Raw genomic sequence first — 10,694 nt, 5'->3', positions numbered from 1 at the left:
GGTAAGGGTTACAAACCCTGGGGATTGGTGTGACTTAAGATAATTGTGCATCTCTTGATGAATGTACCACACCTAATCATCGTCTTTTTCTTCATGAATCTTGGCAAGTTGATGGATGGGTATCTTGTTATACCTATCCATGGGTTATAACTTGCAGAAGCATAGACATTGCTATGCAAGCCTTCTCATCAACTTCATTCTTTATGTTATCATATTCTTCCCCATTAGAGTTATAAGCAATTCTCTTCAACATGTCATTCCTAGGCATTTGCTCAAAACTATGTATATGTGTTGGAACAGGTGGGGACAACTACAGAGCATATTGAATCAGGTCTTCTTTGATGAGGACTTGCTCCATTGTGCCATTTGACTTTGTCACTTTACCCCTCTTGGTAGGTTTGTCACTTTAACCCTCTTGGTAGATTTGTCTTAAGTCTTCAGATACTCTGCACATAAATTCGTATTGATAGTGCGGGGAATGATTTCTGCCATTCGACCAAGGCCCACCTTTTCCAGCTTGTCCTTGACTTCTGCATCCTCCAGTATCTGTTAATAAGAACTTTGGGCTATGGTAATGGAGCAAGATCTTTCTGTGGGTTGTCTGTATATCTGTGCTGATTATAGAGCCTTGAAACTTTTGCACATATGGTCCCAGATAGCACAGTTTAGTGCGTCGGGCTCCTCTTTTCCTTTTGTCCACTAGGGATCCTGATGTGCTATCTTGAGTTACTGTCGGATTCTCTTCTACCACACAGAGTCTGATGTAATAGAGGAAGACATCTGTAACATTGGAAAAAGTGTCAGTCGTAATGACTGGTAGGAGCTCGTAGTTTTTTTTGGGGGGTGGTGGAGAGGCGGGATGTGTGTGTGTGTGTGTGTGTGGGGGGGGGGGATTTTGATGTAGAGAGTGTTAAGGGAGTGAGCAATAACATATGTGTGTGGGTTTGAGCTCTAATGCATGAAAGGGCAAGTCGTGAAAGAACAGTGTGTGAGGTGCTTAGGCCGTGAAATGGTTACATTGTGAAGTGCTTAGCACGTGAAATGGTTAGTCTGTGAAGTGGTTATGGCATGAAGTGCTTAACATGTGAAGTGGTTAAGACATGAAGTGGTTAGTTCGTGAAGTGGTAAAGTCGTGAATAGATTAAGATGCAAAATGGTTATGGTGTGAAGTGCTTAGCACATGAAGTGGTTAAGACGACATGAAGGTGAAGTGCTTAGCACGTGAAGTGGTAAAGCTGTGAAATGGTTATGACATGAAGTGCTTAGCATGTTAAATAGTAGATTTTTACTTTGTAAGATAGCAGGGTGTTGACTTCATGAGATAGCAGGTTTATTGGGTCATGATGGTTAGTGGAGAAGTGGGGTTAGTGATGTAGAATTGGTAGGACAACTAATTCAAATAAGCTCAGTGTTATGTATGGGGTTAGTGAGAACCTCGTGAAATAGCAGACTTCTATTTCACGAGTTAAAGGCACATGCACCTGTAAATCGGTTTGGGAGGGGGAAGAGGTAAACATTTTTACATGCATGGAGTGTGAAAAACAATCAACAAGGAAAGGGGGTGTGACATATGCAACTGATTTATAAGATGCAAATCGATTTATTATGTACCCACTATGATTTATGCATACGAATGAAACAACAAGGGTAGAGAACAAACTCCTACCTGAAAGTGATGGTCACAAGCAAGGAAGAAAGAGCACACACTGACACAAACATGATTCAATAGGCGATGAAGATCAATCAGACCGAATGCAGCAAGATCCAACAAAGTAGGTCGATTAAGAATGCACAAAAAAAGGAAGAAAATGTATTTATGATTTGGCCAGCTTATGAGGAATGCCATATGTCATATTATGATAGGAGGACGGATTGTGATCGTTTCACGGCATGAAGTACTAAATTACGGTCACGTCGTGAACTATTTTGAAGCTTTTAACGGCGTGAAGCATTTCAAACCAGTTCTCGGCGTGAACTTGTCTAATCCTATATGCATGTAAATTGATACCCTATGGCTTCCTATATGCTCAAACACTCAAGCCACTCAAGCCCACAAAGTATGCATTCAGAGGAGGAGATTAGTACACGTGAAATGAAGGAGCATGTTTCACGACATGAAGGCATACTCTTTTACCTTCTTGCACCCTCTCACTTGGGGATGGGTACCTCTTGTGATCCTCCTCCTCCTTTACTGCCATGTAAACCACCAGTGGGGTACCTTGGAACTGGTGGGGTATTTGTTGTTGTAACTGCTTTAGTTTTGAGTGAGAGCTTCGGATTTTTCCCTCCATCCAGTTGAGCAGTGTATCTACCGAATCCTAGTGTACCTATTTTGTTTCTTGTGCATGTGAATGCATAAGAAACAAAATAGGTACACTAGGATTCGGTAGATACATTGTGCATGTGAATCCTTGTGTTCCTATTTTGTTTCTTGTGCATGTGAATGCACATCTTCTTTACCCTAGTCCACAATTTTAGTTAGCTCTTTCTCTCTGGTGGATGACATTGGTGGTGGCATACTCCCCTGTTTACCTAATTGAACCACTTTCTTTTGCTAGACCAATTTTGGTTGTTCCTTATAGCACCTGGTTTAGCAATGGATTGGTTTTGTTTGTTCTTGGTTTCTTCCATTGTCCTGAAGGTTCTAGGATTTGTCTTTGGTAACCATACTGTTTTACTCCCTTGATAGTAGCCCTGTGCTGTTAGTAAGTCCTTTCAAACCCACCAATGTTCAATGCTAAGTTGATTGCGGTCTTACTAGGGTGCCTTCCTGGCCCCTTGCTTGTAGTCTAGCTTTTTTGGTTGGATTCCCATGAGGTCCTGTCGATATCATAGTACCCTTGGGCTTGAAGCTGGGTTTTGGGAATCCATTGTTGACGTAGTGGGTACTTTTGTTGCTGCACACCTGTATCCCTTTTGCTCAAGGGAATATCCAATAAACACACATTTTTTAGCTTTTGGATCCAACTTAGTTCTCAGCTCATCTGGCACATGCACATATGCAATGCATCCAAAGACTTTCAGATGAGACAAATCAGGTTTTTTGCCAGTAAACCTCTCCTCTAGAGTTACATCATGTATGGCTGCAGTTGGAGTCCTGTTCATGATGTAAACTGCTATAGAAACAGCCTCAGCCCAATAGCTATGCGGCATATTCTTCTCTTCCATCAATGCTCGCGTAATCTCAGCAATGTGCCTGTTTTTCCACTCAGCAACTCCATTTTGCTGCGGAGTGTATCTGCATGTAAACTGTCTCTAAATACCGTTCTTCTTAAAAAATTCACAGAACTCATTGGAGAAGTACTCTCCCCCTCCATCTGACCTTAGGCAGTTTACATATTTCATTGTTTGCTTTTCAACCATAACTCTAAAATTCTGAAAGTGAGTGAACACCTCACCCTTCTCCTTCATGAAGTATACCCACACTTTCCTTGTGTGGTCATCAATAAATGTCACATAATACCTGCAGCCTCCCATAGACATGGTCTTCGTAGGACCCCATACATCTAAATGCACAACATCTAGTGCATTTTTGCTCACATTTCTGTTATGTGGAAATACATGCTTTGTTTGCTTTCCAAATTAGCATGCTTCACATATTTTTTGCAATCCTGTCACAATTCCTTTAGTCTGCATAGACTTCATTCTCTGTACATTCACATGTCCAATTCTTTTATGCCAAATGTCTGTGTCTGCAACAATTCCTAAACCATTTGTAAACATCGCTGCACTCACTTCAGGCATGTTTACATTTAATGTAAACATTCTGTCCACTCTGTTGCCTTTTGCAACCAACCTGCACTTGTCTTTAAAGTCTTCAACATAACAACCTGCACTTGTCTTTAAAGTCTTCAACATAACAACCAAATAAGGGTTAAACCGAACCTGCAAACCCTACTCGATCATTTGGCCCCAACTAAAACCAGATTCCTTGTTATGTTTGGAACATGAAGTACATCTGCAAGGTACTTCACTTTGCCATCCTGCATAGACAATGGCACATCTCTAGCATGGGCAATTGGATGAGCAGTGTCATCCCCTGTTTCCACAAAACTTGGTCTTTCAAGGTTTTTCATCTCCTTGAACCACTCCCCATGACTTGTCATGTGGTTCGAAGCACCTGAATCAACATATCATACATCATCTTTATTTGCTGCTTTAACATTTTCAGACATGGCATTAACGACATGCTGCATAACAAACAACCTTTCATTAACGACATGCTGCATAACAAACAACCTTTCATTATCCTCATTGTTTCTGCTCAAGGATGCATAGTTGTTTGCTGCAATTTTTCATTTTGCATGTCAGCCTGCTTCTTATAACAATCTGCCTGCACATGTCCAGGCTTACCATGATAAAAGCATCCATGTGTATCATTATACTGCCTTTGCCAATTTCCACGACCTCTTTGCTTCGAGCTCGTGTCCCTTGAGGCTCCCCAAGCTCGCTTTGGAAGCTCCACTCCTCTGAACACCACCTCCATGCTATTACTGCAAAGTCGCTTACACCATGAATGGCAACCAACCTTTCACTCTCTCAGAAAAACGCATGCATGAAAGAGGCACATGTACTAGAGTACACTCTCACACTCTCTCTCTCTCTCTCTCTCAAGTCAAAGACAAGAGCTCTCATAGCAAAAAGGGGGATTGTGTCATTTTATTATGAGAATTGCCTTATATACAACTAGCCCTTATTCACACTTGGGCACCCAAAACGTACTAACTAAGGCCTTGGGTGGCCAGATTCTCAATACAACTTTTATAGTGCCTTTTCATAACACTTATTAATGTCATCAATTGGAGGAGCATCTTTGTTAATCCAAAATGGGATTAACAGATTGTCGTTGGAGCGCTAACGACTCTCAAAGTACTCACATGAGTATTAGGGTCCTCCAAATGCTTTCCTTTGAAGATAGAGTCCTTCATTTTCTCATGATGTTGGGGCATTCGGAGAGGTGGCAAATTGCCAAGTAACCCCAAAGTTTGATTCCTTCCGGTTGGAAAACAAATTGGTGGGGCAACAATCTGAGGATTCGCAAGTGGAATGTTATCACGAGCATGTCATCGAAGAACCAACTATCCTTATTAAAGGTTTCCACCCTGACTGGACTATGCATTAACCGTGCCCAAGAGGTCTTCGACAACGTTGAGGAATTCAACGAATTGATTTGCCTTGTCATACACTGATCACCAACTGGCACTTGCCTAGTTAGCACCAAGTGCAGGCTTCCTCCCATGTAAGGACATGCGGCATTAAGGACATGACGTAGAAGCCCCAACGCAGATCACCATTAGCCGAAAAGAATTCGCCGTCTCACTCTGGAAGCTACCATGCCATCATCTGCCCCATATAAGTACGTAAGATAAACAGCAGGTCGCCAAAAGTGTTGGGGGTCAACCAACACTTGTTGAGATTTGTAAAAAGAACTAAGACATAACAAAATACATAGAGTAGCACCGAGAAATGATTAGAATTAAATTGTATTAATGATCATCTTTTATATTAAAATGAATCTAGGGGTGTTACAATAAGCACTTGGTGCTTGTATATATAATGATTATAAAGAGGATCTAAATCAGATTATATGCCTTATTGTATCTCCGTGGTAAATCCACCTAATGTATTACAGTGTTCCACCTAGAGTATGTTAGCGCCACTAACAATGTGGGAACATCAATGTTTCCATGATGGCAATGCTCACTAAAGATAGGCATAATGTGAATAATTTCCAAGAAGTGGGTTATCATTGTTAAAACATTAAAGAGACATATTCTACTTTCTCCCACTCCCATTAACTACCTTTTTTCATTTTTTTAATAATTAAATACTAATTACCCTTGTGACCTAATGGTCAAGCTGATTATACACTTAAGAGTGTATAATCAGCTAATTACCCTTGTGACCTAATGGTCAAGCTGATTATACACTTAAGAGTGTATGGAAGAGCCAAGGTAACTCAAGGCTAGTGCCAAAGATGAGGTCATCATGAATGAGGCACCCATGTGTAGATTACAACTTGTGGAGGGTGTGTAACCCCCCTCAAAAGCATCTATCATGTTAGACATGGACATGAGATGAACACATTGAAGAACTTGTTAAAGGATGTGTAAGCATTTATCATGTTAGACATGTATCATGTTAGACATAGATAGGAGATGAACACATTGAAGAGCTTGTAAAGGGTGTGTAAGCATCTATCATGTTAGCGACATGGACATGAGATGAATACATTGGAGAGCTTGGCTATAAAGTAGTGTCTTTCTTATGGATGGAGCTTATTATCAATGATGAGGGACTTGGGCAATGGTTGTTAACTAGGGTAACGGCTTTGTTTTCTCTAAGCCTCTAGCTATATTCATGGGGACTCCCCCTTCCCATTTCAAACACCATCCTAAGTATGTCTTCTATATATTCACATGGCGGTGAAATGTAAGAAGGACATTTTGGAGTTTTGTGCTCCATGGGGTTGGGTTGTGTGGTTTCCAACAATATAGTTCCACTCTTGCAAGTTATACCCTAAAAATCCCTAAAATTAGCTTGCACATACTTTTGTATAAATTTTTAAATTTAATCCATTGTGGCTACAATCCTACATTTTCTAATTATAACCTTGTGGTCATGTATCAATTTTTATATCCCTTGTTTTTACTGTTCTTCGTGCATATAAGAAGATGACTTTGAGCTACCACACATTTAATACCATGTTCTACTCATCACTAGAGTCACCATGTTAAAATCCAAAATGAATGTGTGCATTTAATGTTATATTCTATGGATTTAGAGAACATATTTACAACCTTTCAATGTATTTTATTGTTTTTTGCCAGACATGTCGCACCCAACGTGTCAAATGTATATATTTCTCCAGTGTGTATGCATTTTACTTTTGTAGATCCAAAATCATTTGCAATTAGACATTTCACAAAATTGAGCATGATATGTGCACCCACCAAGAACATCATGTTTACCTAGCTTTTCAAAGTGGCATAATTTGTGTGGATAAAATAATAGTACCACCACTCTTGCCAATGAACTTGTTTCTCTCTTCTCACCATAGCAAGTTCCATTTTTCTATTTCCAACTCTCTTGTGTCAATATCATAAAAAATGACCATTTGCAATGCTACATGATTTTCTTTATTTGTTGAATCAAGGTGTCAATCAACATTTATTTACCTTTTCGTGTCTCTTAAGACATTTAGCAAAACATCCCCAACAAAGTTTTAGTTTGCCACATTCATATATGAAAAACGAACATAATCTGTATAACCTATGTATTATAACATTTTCATACAATAATGAAAACACAACCTTTTTTATTGGTTGAACTATAAAAGCCATAATTTTAAAAACAAATTCAAAGGTTTACAATTATTTTTATTTAACAAGAAATCGTATCCAATTTCCCACAAGTGAAGGCATGTGGTGTGTGTGCTTATTATTATTTATTTAGCGTGAGAGGTTGGGGTGATAAGAGGAGAAGAGTGATAGAGGTGACTATTCGCAAGAGAAATCTCCCACAAGTGAAGGCATATGGTGTGCATGATGCTAATTATTATTTTTATTTAGCGTAAAAGGGAGGGGTGATAAAAGATGAGAGGAGTGATAGAGGAGTGATAGAGGAGTGATAGAGGGGTGATAAAAGATGAGAGGAGTGATAGAGGAGACTACGAGCCTCACAAGAGATGGAGGTTGAAGTAGGGAGGAGTATCTCAAGGGGAGATTGAGCCCTCACTAGTGGGGTGGGGTAGGACCTCAGGGGTTCAAAGGGTCAACTTTAGATTGACCCTAGCAATAATTTCCGCCCTAAGTACAAAAACAATTGAGACTGAGTATATAAATATTATATATATCTATATATAATATTCATACTAAACAAGATACCGAATTTAGATTCCATATGATTGAAAAATGGAAAATGCATTAATTAAATAAGGTAGAAGTGAGTAGTAACATCCTAAGGTTCTGCATGAGTATTGAAAGCGTAACGTTTTGTGGATTTTTTAGTAGATTTCCACCACTTCATCGCATCGCCTCTCTCTTCTCTGTGCTCTCTCTCGATTTCTGCACTCTTCTCTCTCGATTTCTACATTCCTCTCTCTTGATTTTTGCATTGCATCTATAGGCATCTCTCCACATGGCAAAAGTGATGGCAAAGAACAAGAGGATATATGATGAGGGATGCCACCATGAAGGAGGTGCTTGTCTTGTAATGATGTTGCACACCACTCTCTCGCAAATGGCTCTTCTCTTCCACACAGCATTTTGTTTCTTGTTAAAAATTACAAAGAAGTGTCTCAAATTGCATTAATTAAATAAGGTGGAAGTGAGTATTAAAAGCCTAAGGTTTTGGATGAGTATTAAAAGCATAAGTTTTTTTTTCTTTTTTTTGAAAGAAGATTTCCACAATCTCATCTCACCCCCTCTCCCCCCATCGGCTCTCTGTCTCTCGATTTTTGCACTCCTCTCTCTCTACAAGCATTTGTCTATATGGCGAAGAATAAGAGGATATATGATGAGGGATGCCGTGATGAACTATGGCCATGGAGATGGCGATGCTTGTTAGTCTAGAGTAGTTTTTATTTTGCATGTTGCTTGTCACTTAATGATGACTCTTAAATGGCTCTCTCTCTTCCTCTTGGCATTTTGTTTGTCAAAAATCACACACGTTGAAAAAATCCATAGGAATCTCTTTCACACACGTTGAAAAAATCCATAGGAATTTTTGGATTAAAAAAATAAACAATTGCTCAATTGTGTGGTTGCGTGTCTTTTTCTGAATGGAATCAATTGAAAGATGCGATTTAGAGTCAGTACAATAATGAATGACTGACTATACATATTCTGGATCACGGATTGGCCCATAGCTATTCCAGCTCGCAAGGGACAAGTTTAGAGCCTATGGTTTTCCGCCCCCAACCGAAGGCGGCTCCTGGTTTGCTGATTGCGATTCTCTAAATTTTCTTCCACGGAGACAACCGACAGTCCAGGTCAGCGGCCCAGAAATCTTATCTTTTAAGAAAAATCTTGATTAAGAAAAAAGCTGATGATGATGGTGATACATATAAAAGCAGCACAGACGAGTGCAATGTATTAACGTACATTTCTCCTGCTTCTTTCTCTATCTCAAGCTCTCGGTCGCGCACTTCCAATGGCTCTCTCTCCTCTGATCTCTGCCGGCAGGTCTGCTACACAACCATCTCCCCCCTTTGCATCCCCCAAACTCCCTTCATTTCCATCTGCCCAACGAGCAGCAATCCAGCCTCCTAGCCTGTCTGAACGCAGAGGAAAGCGGTGCCCAACTCTGCAGGTGACCGCTTTCCACGCTACCTCCTCCTGTCCGGACACCCAGACCGGCTCTACAAGAGCCACACTCTACCAGGTGCTGGAGATCCCCCAATCGGCCAGCGACGCAGAAATCAAGGCCTCCTACAGACGGCTGGCCCGCCTCTATCACCCAGATGTGGTGCCCATGGAAGATAAAGAGACCAGCACCAAGCTTTTCCTGCAGATCCACGCAGCCTACGCTGCCTTGTCCGACGCCCAGAGCCGAGCTACATACGATCTCCAGCTCTCCATGCAAGCTCTTCAAGCAGGCGATTGCAGGAGGAGAACATATTCTCAAGCGCAGGACTACAGGAGATCACCGCCGCAAGCTTACTCCTCTTCCAGAAGCGTGGGTGCCAGGAGAGGGAGAAGTTGGGAGACCGACCAATGCTGGTGTTAAATTGAGTTTTCACACATGTTTATCCGTCCCTGTTCCGGAAGCGGGTGCCCGGAAAGGGAGAAGTTGGGAGACTTAGCAAGTGCTCTATCAAAAAGGTTCTCCCTCAAGGCCCAAGCCGGTTAGTGAACTCAGCATTTATTAGCCTTGTAGAGAATGTCCGATCTTATAGACCAGTTGGACGGCCCTTCAGACTCTCTTCCCTCAAGAAGCTTATAGTCAAATGTTAACTTGTATGTCACATGTGTCTCAACCTTGCGTGTCTAGATTATACAATTTGGACAGTACAATCTCCTATAAGAAACATTCCTTGCCTTCTGCCTAGGTCACTCACAACAAATGACACAATAATGTTAAGCAATGGCTCCACATCTCAAGTCACTCACAAGCATACATGGTGTGTGTGTGCATGCACACCTCATGAAGTCGATGCGTTATGGCATGTCTATATGCACTCATAACAAAATGATTTAGATGTGTGTTGCAAGGTATGTTTCAAAAATATTGTATCATGAAACTACAAGCATTGTGACCTTGCTTTAATGAACCCAAATGCTAAGTATATGCCATCAAGTAACACTTTAAGATGGTTGGGTAAGGCAAGCGTAGTTCATTATTGAAACATTCTCGAATAGAGATTGATATACATGATTCCCCAATTGCGACTCCTTGGCAATGGCTACTTGTTCAGTAGAAAAAAACTTTTCCATTTCCCACAACTTTTCCCTCAAATAGGATATCCACATTCTCACCAATGCAAATTCAAATGCCATTGATCCTTCCATATAATAACTTTTATTTTTATTATATATGTTCCTTGTTGTCACAATGCAAAGCTATCAAGTCTCCACATTTGAAAAGATACGACATTATGGGTTGGGAGCAAGAACCAAGCCCAAGATCAACATTTGAAAGGGACTAGCTCAGAGTATTTGGACTTAAATCATAGAATTTGTCAAAAACCAACA

The 10,694-nt window shown here is 40.6% G+C and overlaps 1 protein-coding gene across 1 annotated transcript; it reads left to right on the top strand.

Moving 5' to 3' along the window:
* Nucleotides 1–9,112: 9,112 nt before the first annotated feature.
* On the top strand, nt 9,113–10,044 carry LOC147611652 (chaperone protein dnaJ 11, chloroplastic-like). The gene has a single exon (XM_086785009.1). It carries the CDS (start codon nt 9,154–9,156, stop codon nt 9,727–9,729), a length of 576 nt encoding a protein of 191 aa, XP_086641135.1. The 5' UTR covers nt 9,113–9,153; the 3' UTR covers nt 9,730–10,044.
* The last annotated feature ends 650 nt before the right edge of the window (nt 10,045–10,694 follow it).

Source organism: Cibotium barometz, chromosome 47 (genome assembly GCF_041138505.1).
Source record: "Cibotium barometz isolate CiBa-2024 chromosome 47, ASM4113850v1, whole genome shotgun sequence".
NCBI lineage: Eukaryota > Viridiplantae > Streptophyta > Polypodiopsida > Cyatheales > Cibotiaceae > Cibotium > Cibotium barometz.
Note: the sequence above shows the minus strand (reverse complement) of the source record. Positions and strands in the feature narration are given on the sequence as shown.